At 40.9% G+C, this 15,089-nt stretch overlaps 1 protein-coding gene across 2 annotated transcripts; it reads right to left on the bottom strand.

Moving 5' to 3' along the window:
• Nucleotides 1-5,033: 5,033 nt before the first annotated feature.
• RIT1 (Ras like without CAAX 1) lies at nucleotides 5,034-14,296 on the bottom strand. Of its 2 annotated transcripts, none has more exons than XM_027530762.1 (6): nucleotides 14,154-14,296; nucleotides 13,558-13,702; nucleotides 13,328-13,384; nucleotides 10,796-10,869; nucleotides 10,387-10,578; nucleotides 5,034-7,736 (listed from the first exon to the last, which is right to left on the bottom strand). In XM_027530762.1, the coding sequence occupies exons 2-6, from the start codon at nucleotides 13,658-13,660 to the stop codon at nucleotides 7,506-7,508; spliced, it is 657 nt and encodes a 218-aa protein (XP_027386563.1). In that variant the 5' UTR covers nucleotides 13,661-13,702; nucleotides 14,154-14,296; the 3' UTR covers nucleotides 5,034-7,505. The 2 variants fall into 2 exon arrangements, with proteins under 2 accessions (XP_027386563.1, XP_027386561.1); XM_027530760.1 differs by lacking the exon at nucleotides 14,154-14,296 and adding an exon at nucleotides 13,896-14,013.
• Nucleotides 14,297-15,089: the final 793 nt, after the last annotated feature.

Genomic DNA, 15,089 nt, shown 5'->3' with positions numbered 1-15,089 from the left:
AAAATTAGAGACGCATCTGGTGGGGATATTTCTGGGAGCTGAAGACTTTCTCCTGGCTCAGAGCAAACTGTAATAAACCTAGCAATAACCAGCTCTGGGAAGGGCAGGAAATGACACATGTCCCCACCCCAGCAGCTTTTGTTCAAAAAACTGGGTGACTTAATGATATAATCATGTGTGCTGCAGAATGTACACACTGAACCAAAAGCTGCTCATCGTATTTTCTCTTTTTAAAGCAAGGACTATTAGACAAAGCTAAAATATTTCAGTAATTTTTTTTCCCAGGTCAACTCATATTTGAAAGTTGGTCAGAGATTTCAAAATAACCTGAACATTAGGACCTAACAGTCCTTTGTGCTCTCCAGTGGTCTCCTTCATAACAAGGTATGAGTTTATTTTTCTTGCTTGTCCCCACAGCCAAAGCCCTTGTTTGCTTACTCATTAACTATTAGAGCAGCCTTCTTGTTGCTTACTCCCAGCTGCTCCCCATCCCCACACCGTTCTGTTGTTACATATAGAGCCACAATTTTCCACACCTGTTAACTACAACCTATGATCTCCCAAGTGATCTCCCAAGACATTTGGACATCATCCAGTTCAGTGATCCCTAACCCAGGAACGGCTGAATGGCTAGGTAATTGCAATCAGAATCACCTGGGAGGGTTTTGTTTTAACCCTATCAGGTCCTATCAGAAAGCTATGAAGTTGAAATCTCCAGAGGCTAAAGTGAGAAAATGAGAAACAATAAATAAAACAGCTCTCCAGTTGTTTCTTTTCTTTTTAAAATACTTTTATTTATTTTTTGGCTGTGCTGAGTCTTCACTGCTGTGCAGGCTTTTCTCTAGTTGCAAGGAGTAGGGGCTACTCTCTAGTTTTGGAGCTCGGCCTTCTCATTGTGTTGGCATCTCTTTTTGCTGAGCACAGGCTCTAGGCTGCATGGGCTTCAGCAGTTGCAGCACGTGGGCTCAGTAGTTGCAGTTCCCGGGCTCTAGAGCACAGACTCAATAGCTGTGGTTCCCAGGCTCTAGAGTACAGGCTCAATAGTTGTGGCATATGGGCTTAGTTTCTCTCCGGCACGCAGGATCTTCCCAGGTCAGAGATTGAACGCGAATCTCCTGCATTGGCAGACGGGTTCTTTACCACGGAGCCACCAGGGAAGCCCTCCATTGTTTCTGACCCTGAATAAACAGATATTTGAAAATCATGCACCCTTGAGACTAGGCTCCACATTTTTCCACCCTGCCCTATGGGCTCTTGCTATACCCCACCTCTTACTGTTTAACCCCAAGCTTGCTTTGTTATCCTCATTCCATGTACTACACTGTGGTCTTGACTTTTCTAGTTTCGAATCCTGCATCGAAGTTGTCCTACAGACACAACTCAACTTTTTGTCCCAAGTCACACTTTTCCTCCTTTGGAGTAATCTTCATGGCCTAATTCCACCTACCAATTCAATCCTAGATCTTGCAATTTTTAAAAATTAGTTTACTGTTCTGTTCTTTTTTTGGAGCTGTGCTGCATGGCTTGTGGGATCTTAGTTCCCAAATCAGGGAATGAATCCGAGGCCTCGGCAGTGACAGCACAATCACTGGATTGCCAGGGAATTCTGTTTTTATGTTTCCTACGGATTGCTTTGTCTTCCCTACCAAATGTAAACTGCTGGGAATAGAAACTTTGTGTTAGGAGTCTTTAGTTAGGTTAACTAACTTACTTTAGCCTAAGGAAGATGGCCACACTCAGGTCTGACTAGAAATAGGTCTGCAAGCCTCTATAGATGGGTTGATTCCCTTATGCTTTCTGATCACATTTTCCTAAAGATTAAAATCCATCCTGGTTCCTGCAGGCCTTACTAGGTCCTTCACTTCTAAACAGTGGTGCCAAACAGATGGCAAGTCAATTCAACTCCTCATTAAAGGAGAATGTGCTTTCTGTAGACAAGTGTTAAGGCAGCTCTAGCTTTCTCCATAACCTACTCCAGTACTCTTGCCTGGAAAATCCCATGGACGGAGGAGCCTGGCAGGCTGCAGTCCATAGGGTAGCTAGGAGTCAGACACGACTGAGCGACTTCACTTTCACTTTTCACTTTCATGCATTGGAGAAGGAAATGGCAACCAACTCCAGTTTTCTTGCCTGGAGAATCCCAGGGGCGGGGGAGCCTGGTGGGCTGCCGTCCAGGGGGTCGCACAGAGTCGGACACGACTGAAGCGATTTAGCAGCAGCAGCAGCTTTCTCCAGGGGCTTCCCTGGTGGCTCAGTGGTAAAGAATCCACCACCTGCCAGTGCAGGAGATGCGGGAGATGTGGGTTTGATCCCTGAGTTGGGAAGATCCCCCGGAGAAGGAAATGACAAGCCACTCCAGTATTCTTGCCTGAGAAATCCCATGGACAGAGGAGCCTGGCGGGCTACAGTTCATGGTGTCACAAAGAGTTAGGCAGGACTTAGCAACTAAACAACAATAAGCTTTCTTCATGGGTATGGGTGTAGGCTAGTCAAACATGAGAAGAGCACACCATTGAAACAGTTAACCAATAAAACAGCAAGGAATAGCAAGACTCATTTTCCAACTTTCACTGAAAAAAAACTGAAAACTTCTGAGTAAAATATATAGTTGCTAATTATTCTAATTCATGCTATACCTAATTATTGATGGCCAATACTTAGTGGGGAGAAAGAAAGACAAAATTAATTTGTGCAATGAGAACATTTAGAGATACTTTGAAGATAGGGTGAGTGATATCTTCAGTCATAAATCTAGGATTTCCAACTACTTCCCTGTATGACATTATCGTCTGAGTTTCAGTTCCAGCTGAGCTAATGAAATGTGAGAATAAAGATTTGAAAATAAATTTTAATTTGAAGCTGAACAAATCAACTCCAATGTTTTCAGTATTAAGCCATCTTTTAAAGCCAAGTGTCCTGTCAGTGTTAATAAGGACTTTTAAAAATAAGACTTCAAATTTATCTCATCTTTCTCAAGATTAAGTTTGGAAAAAGTGCAACGTGGCCAATCATTTTTCAATGGCATACTAAGCTTGTATAAGCAATTTCTTCTTAAATAAGTAATAAATACCAGGAATAAGGAATTTCAGAAATTATACCTGATGTTATCTCATTATTCTATTCTGGTCAAATGCAATCTCTCCTCAATCTGTCTCCTCTTCCATTCACTTTTTTAACTTAGCAGCACTGGGTCTTAGCTGAGGCATGCAGGATCTTTAGTTGCAGCGTGTGAGATCTAGTTCCCTGAACAGTAGTCTCGTATATTTTAGCCACTGGAGCACCAGAGAAGTCCTTCCCATTTATTTTTTTAAAAATTTGGCCATGCTGGGTTTTTTTGCAGCTCACAGGTTTTCTCCAGTTGCAGTGAGCAGGGGCTACTCATTGCAGTGGCTTCTTATTGTGCAGCACGGGCTCTAGGGCCCACCAGCTCAATAGTTGTAGCACACGGGCTTAGTTGCCCACAGCGTGTTGAACCTTCCCAGAGCAAGGATGGAACCCATGCCCCCTACCTTGGCAGGCAGATTCCTAACCACTGGACCACCAGGGAAATCCCAGTCTTGCGTCTCTGTTGTGGCACGTGGGCTTCTTAAATTGTGGCACAGTCTTAGTTGCCCCATGGCAATGTGGGATCTTAGTTCCCTGAGCAGGGATCAAACCCGGTTACCCTGCATCAGGGGCAGATCCTTAACCACTTGATCACCAGGGAAGACCCCTCCACCTTAAAGAGTCAACTCCACTGATCTGCCAGGCCATTGTAAATCCTTCCTTTGAATCCTTGTTAACACTCCCACTTTGAAGCATGTAATCTATTAAAGATTGATCTCTAGTTGTTTTGTATATGCAAATTTTATCAAGGCTGCAGAGCCGGGAGCTTTTTAGTCCTCTGACTGTATCAGAAACCCTCACACCTCTAAGCAAACAGGGCTTAGTGCATATAACTGTCCATAAATATTTCAACTGTACTTCCACTGCCTATCCTAAGCGGTTACATTAGAATATGGAATGCTCCTCTTCCATCACCCGTTTAATAGTGGACACTCTGATAGTTACTGACCTACTCAATAAGTGTTAAATGAGGACACAAAATATATTTCTCTAATGTCTAAACTGGGCTTCCCTGGTGGCTCAGACAGTAAAGAATCTTCCTGCAATGCAGGAGACTCAGGTTTGATCCCTGGGTCAGGAAGATCCCCTGGAGAAGGGAATGGCTACCTACTCCAGTATTCTTCCCTGGAAAAATCCAAGGACAGAGGAGCCTGGTGGGCTACAGTCCATGGGGTCACAAAGTCGAACAAGACTGAGCAACTAACACTTTCACTTTTTCAGTGTCTAAATTAAGTCCTCTCTACCAACACTGATGCCTATTTAGAGTAGTGGAGATAAAAGCAATGACCTTCACATAAAAGATTATTCCTCATTGTCTCACATTTAGCTTATATACTTGAAACAACTTGAATTAACCCTTGATCAAGTGGCAAATGCAGTACTACTTTAAACATGCTTTTTTCTGTCTTCTCACTGAAGAGGTAAGCTCTTTTTTAAACAAAATTTTGCCTCATCCCTCTGCCTCTTCCCAGAGATGCTGGGGTCTCAAGAGGGTCCCTCAGGCACCTGGAGGCAGCAGTTCACTCTGCACCCCACTTTCTCCAATGGCATGGCCAAATACCAAGTGTCATTGGTCTACCTGCTCCAGGATGGGGACAGTGTTTGAGGTCAGGAATCAGAGCCAGGAGGTGCCTGGAACTGGGACCTCAGCTCACTGAGACAAGGCCGTTAGACGCAGCACCTCCACCTCCCTCCTTGCCCCTCAAGCTTTGTGAGCACCGAGGTAATCTCTTTGCATGAAGGGGCATTCCATGGCATGCTCCTGAGTACTTGACACAGCTGTTCTGTACATGGTAGACACTCAAAACTTTTTTCAGTCAATATTTTCCAGAATATAAAATCTCACAGTATTTTTTTCTTAAAATGACCTCTGTATACCAATTCCAAACATTTCTACCCACACATAGGTAAATAAAGGAAAGGCCCAATAAGTTGTTTAAAAGTTTTGTATTGTGTCATACAAACTGTCTTCAAAAACAAGTGCATAAGTGAAAATTTTTTCTTCCCTTTGCTCCCCAAACATTACAGTAGACCAATTCTTGCTAATAGATCACAAAGGTAAAACATTATGTCCCCTTTTGAATTCTAAACAGTTAATTCTAGACACCAGCTTCCAAATTTTGTAATTTACCAATCTGGTATGGACATAAACAGTTCCAGTGCTTTTCAACTTATCTATCCCTGAATTTTTCTCTCTTCAAAGTTCCAGGCAGTAATTGATTTTAATGCCCTCAAATTAGATAAAGCTGACTATTTAGAGCTTATAAATTATTTACACTATATAATCACTAACAATAGAACTATGACCTACACATTACACCCCTCTAACTACTTAGCACCATGAACAGAATTCTCAATACTAATTGATGGGCTAATTATTCCAATGATCAAATATATGACACTGATAGTCTTAAAAACACTCATTTGTTATTTTTCTTATCTACAATAGAAATTCCTTCCTGTCTTAAAGATTTTTTTTCTGGCAATATTCTCTGCTGCCTTGACTGTCCTGAACTTCTTGCTTGATGCTAATAACAATTCCCTAAGTCATTAGTAATGAGAAGCTAAGGCAGTAAACCCAACAGGCTCTAAGCCAGTTTAAACGTGGTGAAACACTACTCATAGAATTGCACTGTACTTATCTTCTGCCGTGGTTCTCCAAAGTGCTATGATTCCATTAAGATATTTGTCCTGCATAGATTCAAATTCTGTGTCTTTCACTTTTGGATGGCTTGAGTACCATAAAACATGATTTATTTGGTCGCAAAAACATCTCCAGGAGTTTCAAAAGGGATCACTGCTCAGCTAAAAAAGTTACAATCATCACTTTTCTTTAAACCCAGAACATATACCACTGATTGGAAGGAAAAACCCCATCCTTCTGTTGGTAATAAAAGTGTAAAACAGTAAGTTGAGCTGTGTACTTTTTAAAAGGTGCTACACAAAGTCATGTTCTGAAAGTGGTCACAAACACTGCTTCAGTGACATTTAACGTTCAACATCTGCTACATTACTCTTAGCACTTTTGGACTTAATCTCCACACATAACAAGTTCAGGTATCAAAATAATCCTGGTTCTAAAAGAAAGAGCTCACCACCAATATTTAAAGCTGATTCTTCCCAAGAAGATAGGATAGTTTTTCCACTATGCAGTTATCAAAGTGGTATTCTCTTAGGCTAAGCTTTGTCAAGGCTCAGACAAAACCCTGAGGGGTACTTAGCAAGGTCTTATAAAGAAACCTTCAATGAGAAACTCAACACATGGGAATTTTAAAGCTTCAAGATTGGCTCATTAAACAGAAATGCCACAGGCTTTCTTAGAACACTGAGTCTAGTGATTGTCTATGTCAAGGAGGCACATACACAATTTTACTAACTCCTGATTAGTCTCTTCTGTATGGAAAATGCAGTCAGTCTGACGAAGGGCCTATAAAACATTCTGCCAGGCTTAGCTCTTCTAGAGAGCATGGAGAAGTGAGGGGAAAGCACTAGGAAGCAACTAATGTAAGTGTACTGGTGAGTGCATCTCTGGGGAAAAAAATAAACCTGTACAAGGCAATGGCTATCCCAACCAAGGATTTAGATTAAACAAGAGTTTAGTAATCTAGTAATGGTTTCCAAAGTGTTTACCTTTGAAGGTAAAGAAAGGTATAACCCTGAAAGAAACAGTAAGATAACACTGTAGGATAAAGAAAGCTTCATTACATTTTACTTGTTTGTTCTCATTCATCCCAGTGAATTTGGGTCAAATGTGTACTTAGAAAAGACAGGCTCCTCTGGGGAGCACTGTTCTGATCCTACCTTTTTCTAGCAAGTTCCTGCAAAAACATACAGCCTGATTTCCCCATTCTCATCACTATCTGCAAGAGGAGTCAGTTCCATAGCTATCGGCTGAACTTTAGCACTGATCTCTGTAGAACTGATTTCCCGATATGATTTTTGTTCTGTCTCCAGGAAGCACAGCATGAATAGAAAAGACAGAAGTCCTTCCCAGGAAATTGCAGTTGGGACTGCAAGAGAGTGCAGAATAGTGCATGGCAAAAAATTCCTCTTGTGAGCTTAGTCAAACACATATGGTATGCATATTCCCCTGGGCATAAAAAACTTACATTAATTAATGTCAGCAACAGAATCCAAAACATTGGTAGATCAAATTCTAATGTGGCAAATTAAAAAGTAGACAGTGCTCCACTGGGTTAATAAAATCAGAATTAGCTAAGAGACAATCCTTTAAATACCACATCATTGAAATCTCCTAGTGGGCATGTCCCCTTCATCAGTTACTTTTAAAATAACAGTCATAACAGGAGAAAGAACAAGCACCACGCTCACTAATGCAGATTACTGGACTGCTCTGATTAAGCACTGCAGTTCACAGATAAACATTTTACATCTTTCCTTCAAGTTACTGAATCTTTCTTCTTCCGGAATGGTGATTTTAGCCTCTTCCATACACTGTTTTTGGGCTTAGATTTTTTCTCCATGGCCAGTACTGCCTCCTTTTCTTTCCTACGAATCTCCCGGACAAGGGCATGGAATACATCATCGATGTAGTAGCGGTATGCAGCAGATGTCTCAAAAAAGGGGCAGCTGAATTCTCGGGCCAAAGCCAATCCTTCTTCCTTGGTGACCTTTAAAAATGTAAACAAGAGAAAACTTATAGTGGTAATAGCATAGTGGAATTTTAGCTGAGCTATTTTAAATCCTAAAAGACAATATTGTTAAAGTGCTGCACTCATATGTCAACAAATCTGGAAAACTCAGCAGTGGCCACTGGACTGGAAAAGGTCAGTTTTCATTCCAATCCCAAAGAAAGGAAGTGACAAAGAATGTTCAAACTACTGTACAATTGTGCACATGTCACATGCTAGCAAGGTAATGCTTAAAATCCTTCAAGCTAGGCTTCAGCAGTACGTGAATCAAGAACTTCCAGATGTACAAGCTGGATTTAGAAAAGGTAGAGGAACCAGAGATCAAATTGCCAACATCTGTTAGACCATAAAAAAAGCAAGTGAGTTCCAGAAAAACTGCTTCATTGACCACGCTAAAGCCTTTTTGACTCTGTGGATCACAACAAACTGTGGAAAATTCTTAAAGAGACAGGAAAGCAGACCACCTTACCTATCGCCTGAGAAACCTGTACGCAGATCAAGAAGCAACAGTTAGGACCTTACATGGAACAACGGACTGGTTCAAAATTGGGAAAGAAGTATGACAAGGCTGTATACTGTCACACTATTTATTTAACTTATATGTGGAGCACATCAGCGAAATGCCAAACTGGATGAAGCACAAGCTGGAATCAAGACTGCCGGAAAAATATCAACAACCTCAGATATGCAAATGATACCACTCTAATGGCAGAAAGTGAAGAGGAACTAAAGAGCCTCTTGAGGAAAGTCAAAGAGGAGAGAGAAAAAGCTGGCTTAAAACTTAACATTCAAAAAACTAAGATCATGGCATTTGGTTCTATCACTTCATGGGAAATAGATGGGGAAAAAGTGGAAACAGTGACAGATTTTATTTTTTGGGTTCCAAATTCACAGCAGACAGTGACTTTAGTCATGAAATTAAAAGATGCTTGCTCCTCAGAAGGAAAGTTATGATAAGGCTAGCCAGCATATTAAAAAGCACAGACATTACTTTGCCAACAAAAGTCTATATAGTCAAAGCTATGGTTTTTCTAGCAGTCATGTATGGATGTGAGAGCTGGACCATAAAGAAGGCTGGGTGCTGAAGAATTGATGCTTTCTAGCTGTGGTGCTGGAGAAGACTCTTGAGAGTTCCTTGGATAGCAAGGAGATCAAACCAGTCAATCCTAAAGGAAATCAACCCTGTATATTCACTGGAAAAGACCCTGATGCTGGGAAAGATTGAGGGCAGGAGGAAAAGGGATGACAGAGGATGAGATGGTTGGATGGCATCACTGAAACTCGGTGGTTCGATGAGTTTGAGCAAACTGGGAGATAGTGAAGGACAGGGAAGCCTGGTGTGCTGCAGTTCACGGGACCGCAGTGTCAGACAAAACTCAGCGACTGAACAACAACAGTAGAAAATAATTACAACTGCCGCCCCAAAGTGAAGGTAACAGGAAGAGACCTCTCCAACTCCGGAGATGAACAAGCAGAGCACAGTGATATCTGTATTGTTGAGAGGCTGGATTATTTCACTTCTAAGACTCCTTCCATCTTCAAATTATGTGATTCTATTTCTAGTCTATTTTAAAGGTAACTTTTTGGAACAGGGAATATTTATAGATGTCAAATATACAATCTTAATTTCCTCATACATTTCAAGAAAGTAAATCACAAGGCAATGAGAAGTTATACTTAAGCTACAATACTGAAAACCATAAGAACCTGAAATCAACATATCAAATTATGAATATAACATAATTTCTCCTACTTTTGGACATTTAGCCTTTTTCCAATTTTTTGCTGCCATTAATAGCCTAGCAACAAATATTTTATATATAAATCCCTGAATAGATTATTCTGAAGAGGAAGCAACCAAGAAACATCACGAACTTAACTATCCAATTACTTCTAAAAATTTTGTACCATTCATTGCCTTCACTAGTGCTGATAAATATGCCCCTTTCACTACACCTTCATCTCTATACCAAAAAGCAAAATTTTAAACACTGCTGCTAATTTGAAGGGTATCACTCATTCTAAAATCCTCTACAATTTCTCTTATTCTTCCTTTACTGGGATCATAATCCTCACCATCAGGAAGTATACTTTGAAGCCAAAGTTTCTCTCTTTGCAACATAAAGAGACTTATTTCTGAGGTTTTAGGAAATGAAAATCCCATGATACCTCCATCTGTGCTTATGCTCACTTGTGTCTCTTTTCAACCCTTTGGACTATAGCCTGCTAGGCTCCTCTGTCCATGGAATTTTCCAGGCAAGAACACTCAAGTGGGTAGCCATGTCCTCCTCCAGGAGATCTCCCCAACCCACGGATCGAACTCACGTTTCCTGTGTCTCCTGCATTGCAGGTGGGTTCTTTACTGGCTGAGCCATCAGGGTAGTCCATGATGCCTCACTTAAAGTGTATCCTATTTGTCATCTGATTTGTGACCTGCGGATTTTGTCCTGTAAACTGATTCCTACAATCCAGACTTTACCCAAAATAATAGCAAGATATAGGGACATTTTCCAGGCTGGGGAGAAGCTAATTTTAAATTTTCATTTTAAGGCACAGAAATGTATAAACCAAGAAACACAAATGACTAATCTCACACAATTACATATAGCATTTTCTAGTCTATCCTCACCTGTCTTAGCTGCTTTAGGTCAGACTTGTTTCCCACAAGAACCACAGGAGTATCATCAGTACGTCGAACTCGATAAATAAGCTGTTTAAACTCCCGAACTTCATGGAAACTTCGACGATCGGTAATGGAGTAACAGATGATAAACCCTTCTCCTGCCCTCATATACTGATCCCGCATGGCTGTAAACTCTGCCTAGAGGGAAACAAGGGTCATTAGTGTACTGATACAAGCTAAAACCATACATACTTTAGCTATTTAGTACAAAGAGAGATGCTTGTTACCTGCTGTCCTGAGTCAGAGTGCATGAAAAATTAAAAGAAATGAACCAGTGATCTTCTCTGCTTAAGTCTTTCCCTCCCCTTTACTAGCATGAAAAGGCCTTTACTCATAGCATTTTGAGATTTAATACCTGTCCAGCTGTATCCAAAATGTCCAGATTGGCAGGCTCATCATCAATACGGATCCGGATTTTATAAGCATCTTCTACAGGAGGGAAGAGAGGCAGTACTATCAACTCATAAATGCAGGAATATGCAAACTTATTCTGAAATTCATCTTACGGAGAAGATGATTACACATAAGTTTCTTTAAGTGCCCAGATGTTCAAAGAAGCCCCTAAATCCATTCAGATATGTAAATTGGGTCTTCAACTAATTTTTTTCTTCCACATAAGCCATGACCTAAGTTTATTCATATCTTAAACTTCTCAGACTTCACCTACAATTCTAAACTAAAAAAGAGCTCAGAGATTTATCTTTTTGAAAAGTGTTAGGCCATAAAACTTCACCATTTAATAAACAGTTATTAAACACTAAGCATTATATTAAGTGATTTATATATATTAACTCATTCAATAGTGACAATAATTCAGTGAGGTGGTATTAACTCCATTTTACAGATTAAAAAAAAAACCTAAATGGTACAAAGTTCATTAAAGCTTTATTTATAGTTCCTCCTCATTTTTAATACAGGAAAAAGAAATATCAGAGTCTCCTAGAGAATCCATATAGTCAAAATGTCTCCTTTATGAGAGCTATTTCTTTATGTATATTATTATGGTAATTTTGGAAAAAAAGCCTCACTATTTCCACCATTCAAACATTTGCTCCTTACACCCTGATGTATTTCCTTCAAACAGTTTTTCTTGAAACCCTGCTTCTGACTCTTCCTCAAAGATGAAGGGCCTACTAAACCAATGATTTTCAAACTACAGGTCATGCACCCATCAGTATTTGTGAGTTGTGGATGAATTTAATGGGTTAGGACCAGCATTCAAATAAACAAGGAGATATCTAAAATGAAAGAGGAAATACAAAAGTGCAACATAAGTAGTGAGGTAAATAGAGTTTCATGGTATTTTAATTACATATACATATATACAAATGTATACTTATATGTGCATGTTACAATATAAAGATTTTCTTCTTAGATTTAGCAGCCAAAGTTTGTGACAAACTTGCACTAAATTCGAAACTAAATGAGAGGCTTCTCCCATGGGATTTTCCAGGCAAGAGTACTAGAGTGGGTTGCCATTTCCTTCCCCAGGGGATCTTCCTGACCCAGGGATCGAACCCAGGTCTCCTGCATCGCAAGCATACGCTTTACCCTCTGAGCCACCAGGGAAGCACAAATGAGAGCAGACACCCATATCTTTTTGCTCACTACTGTAACCCCAGGGCCTAACACAGTGCTTGGCACATAACTCAATAGGTAAAAGTATCTGTTGTTGAATCAGATAATATTGTCAGAAGAGCAGCTGAGTGGGGGGGAGGGGAACTTTTTCAGGGGACAAGTTTTTAGTTTAGTTTTTTTTTTTTTGGGGGGGGGGGTCCACCATGCTGCTTGCAGGATCTTAGTTCCCTGACCAGAGTTGGAACTTGTGCCCCCTCGAATGGAAACAGTCTTAACCACTGGACTGCACCGTCAGGAAAGTCCCAGGAAAAGATAATTCTAAGTAAATTATACTAAGCCCTAAATTAATTTTGTTTCTAAAATTCCCACCACAGTGTGAATTTGTGAACAATGTTCTAAATTTAATATAGTACATGAAAAAAATAAGAACTGTTTCTATTTTCCCCAAGCCACAAAAGCACCTACTATATAAAATGACCACATCCAAAGATGGGTTAGCACAGAACACTCATTAGCTTGACCCAATGGAAATTCTCCTGAGACCCGACACAGTGTCACCTCCTGAAAACATAACTAATACAGCCGGCCTTCTGTGCCTCCCCATTCCCATCACAAGTTTTCTATAATCCTGGGATATAATTCCTAAAAATCAAACCTGTCTCCTTATGGTTCAGGAATAACAGTAATGTACTTAAGTGTTTACAGAGAATAGCAATTTAAAAAAAATTACTTTTTACTCTCTGTTTTACTAACAACTGAGCATTAAGGACTGTGAAAGACAAGAAAGACCTTGCTATGTAATGAACTTGAGGTATAAGGAAGTAAATGACGCGCTTCTCGTGGAACAAGTAAGTCCAGGCTCTGGATGTCTGGGTTGTAAAGAGTTCAGCAGGCTGGCTCTACTTGTTTTTCTGCTTCCTTTTGTGGAAGTTCAAACCAGCTGACTCATAGTTACAGAGTCAGTCTCAAATCAGACCCTTAGAAAAATGATAGCAAAAGGCTTCTGTTAAGTGGCCCTTAAATTTTTCCTTTAACCTGGCAACATGGTATACCACCCATAAAAATATAACAAAGTGTCCCATTAATGTTCAATAAAAGACAGACTAAGATGGCTGATGTACATAAAGACTTAAGCTAGGAAAAAAGCTTAAGCTTTTGCTTAGCAATCACTATGATAGGCTTATTAAATAAGTCTGTTTAGGCACCAACAAAGGATCAAAATATAAATGGTTTAAAACTGTTTCAAAAACTGACACAAAGAAACTTTTATGAGGTTTATTTGTAAAACATAAGTGATACTCTGACTTACCAATGGTAGGATCATGATCTTCTGGAAATCGGTGGCTGATGAACTGCATGGTCATGGCTTTAAAACAAGAAATGAAAGGTAAAATCCACACAAAGATGACCCATGGAAAGAACTGTTAAGTATCAACACTGCATGCTAGCCAGTCTCCCAGTTGATTTGGGTGGAAGGCATTTGTTGTAAGCATTTTTCATTCTTATTTCTTGTTAAGATGGAAGAAAAATGTCACCTACCACTTTTCCCTACACCACCAGCACCCAGCATCACTAGTTTATATTCCCGAGACAGCCCTGCAGGGCTGCTACAGCTACCAATTGGGCGAGTCCCAGAATCCATTGTCCTCTTGGAGAATCCCGGGCTACCCCGAGGAAAAGGCACCTAGAATAAAAGAAAATATTTAATCCAGGATGGAGGCACCCGTGACGACAGTCCTAGTCAGCGCCCTGCTTTCCCATACGCTGGCCTATGACTCCTGCTCCCTTTCTGGCGGCCGTAGAAGAAATCCTCACCATCACCTTCCCTCCCCGACAGTTCAGTCTTATGACTTATCACAGGTTTCCCGAATTATTACATTTTCCAGAAAGTCTAGAGACAAAGAAATCTTCAAACCGGGACACAGCAGGAAGGAGCCCAGTGAGAAGGCGGAGGTTTGAGGACCAAAGGAACACCTCCCCTTAGGCCGCAAGGGTCCTCTCCAGACAGCGGTACCCGGAGGTTCCGCCCCCTCCCCATTCCTCTCTGCGGCCCCCTCCCCCGGCTGCATCTCCGGCCCGCCTTCAGGCCCTCCACCCTTCCGTTTCAAGAGCCAGCCTTCTCCTGCTGCTCTTACCGGTCGGAACTTGAAGGTCTCGGCCGGTCTGATCACCTACTTCGTCCTCCTCACCCGCGCCGAGGATCCGACACTGACCTGTGACCCCTCCCGCAGCCGGGAAAGATGGCGCCACCAGCGCCCGCGTCCCGACCGGAGGGGCGGGGCGGCCCCGTGACGCCCGCAGCTGGCCACACCCCCTCCGGGGAGGGCCATCGTCCCTCCAGGTCCTCAAACCCAGTTCCGCGCCTCACTGCTGAGGGCCCAAGCCCACAAAGGCGTTAACACAATTAACTTACCCAGTACTGTATATAAAAAAATTTAGCCAAATATAATGGGTAAACAAAGGAAACGAGCACCCACCAATCCTCCCCAAAAGAGGACCAAGATCAAGTTTAAGGCTTAACAGCAGAAAAAGAAAACTTTCCCCAAATGGACAAGAGCAATGAATTGGGCTCTTAAATGACTTGAGACAATCAGGTCTCAAAGACAACTAGTTAGACTAATCAGATTTCTGCACATATTTTAAGCAAATGTTAAGTGAAATATTTATAATTTAAAAAAAAATTTTTAAGGAATATAATGCCTTCCCACAGGAAATGATAATCCAAGAGTTTTCAGGTGGCCTTAAATACAGCACAGATGAAGGAGTTATCAACTATATTCACCTGTAGGTAGCACAAATAACTACACTGGGGAATTTTTCTATTCCAACTTTTGCACCCTTCCTTCTTTTTGAAGCAGATTTTTCCAAGAATAATTTGTATTTCCTTTAAAAATGCTTCCTTCACTCAGTACCTTTAACCATGTTCAATAAAGGAGGACAACAATATGAAAGTGAAAAATATCCATCATAAAAATCCTGTTTTCATTTGAATTTTTAAGGGTTTACTTTGTACAGTCATAAAACTTTTGGAACTACATGCAAATTTTTGGGTCTAAGTATGTATTTTTCTG

This window comes from Bos indicus x Bos taurus, chromosome 3, assembly GCF_003369695.1.
Source record: "Bos indicus x Bos taurus breed Angus x Brahman F1 hybrid chromosome 3, Bos_hybrid_MaternalHap_v2.0, whole genome shotgun sequence".
Taxonomy (NCBI): domain Eukaryota; kingdom Metazoa; phylum Chordata; class Mammalia; order Artiodactyla; family Bovidae; genus Bos; species Bos indicus x Bos taurus.
The sequence above is the reverse complement of the archived record's forward strand: the minus strand, read 5'-3'. Positions and strand labels throughout refer to the sequence as shown.

What these genes read in the sequence shown, in the direction of transcription:
- RIT1 (XM_027530762.1), bottom strand. Translation starts at nt 13,660, where the DNA reads ATGGATTCTGGGACTCGCCCAATTGGTAGCTGTAGCAGCCCTGCAGGG. An exon ending in TTTTGGATACAGCTGGACAG is followed by an intron (nt 10,579 to 10,795) that starts GTATTAAATCTC and finishes GTTTCCCTCTAG; the next exon opens with GCAGAGTTTACAGCCATGCG. An exon ending in ACCTAAAGCAGCTAAGACAG is followed by an intron (nt 7,737 to 10,386) that starts GTGAGGATAGAC and finishes ACATTTTTAAAG; the next exon opens with GTCACCAAGGAAGAAGGATT.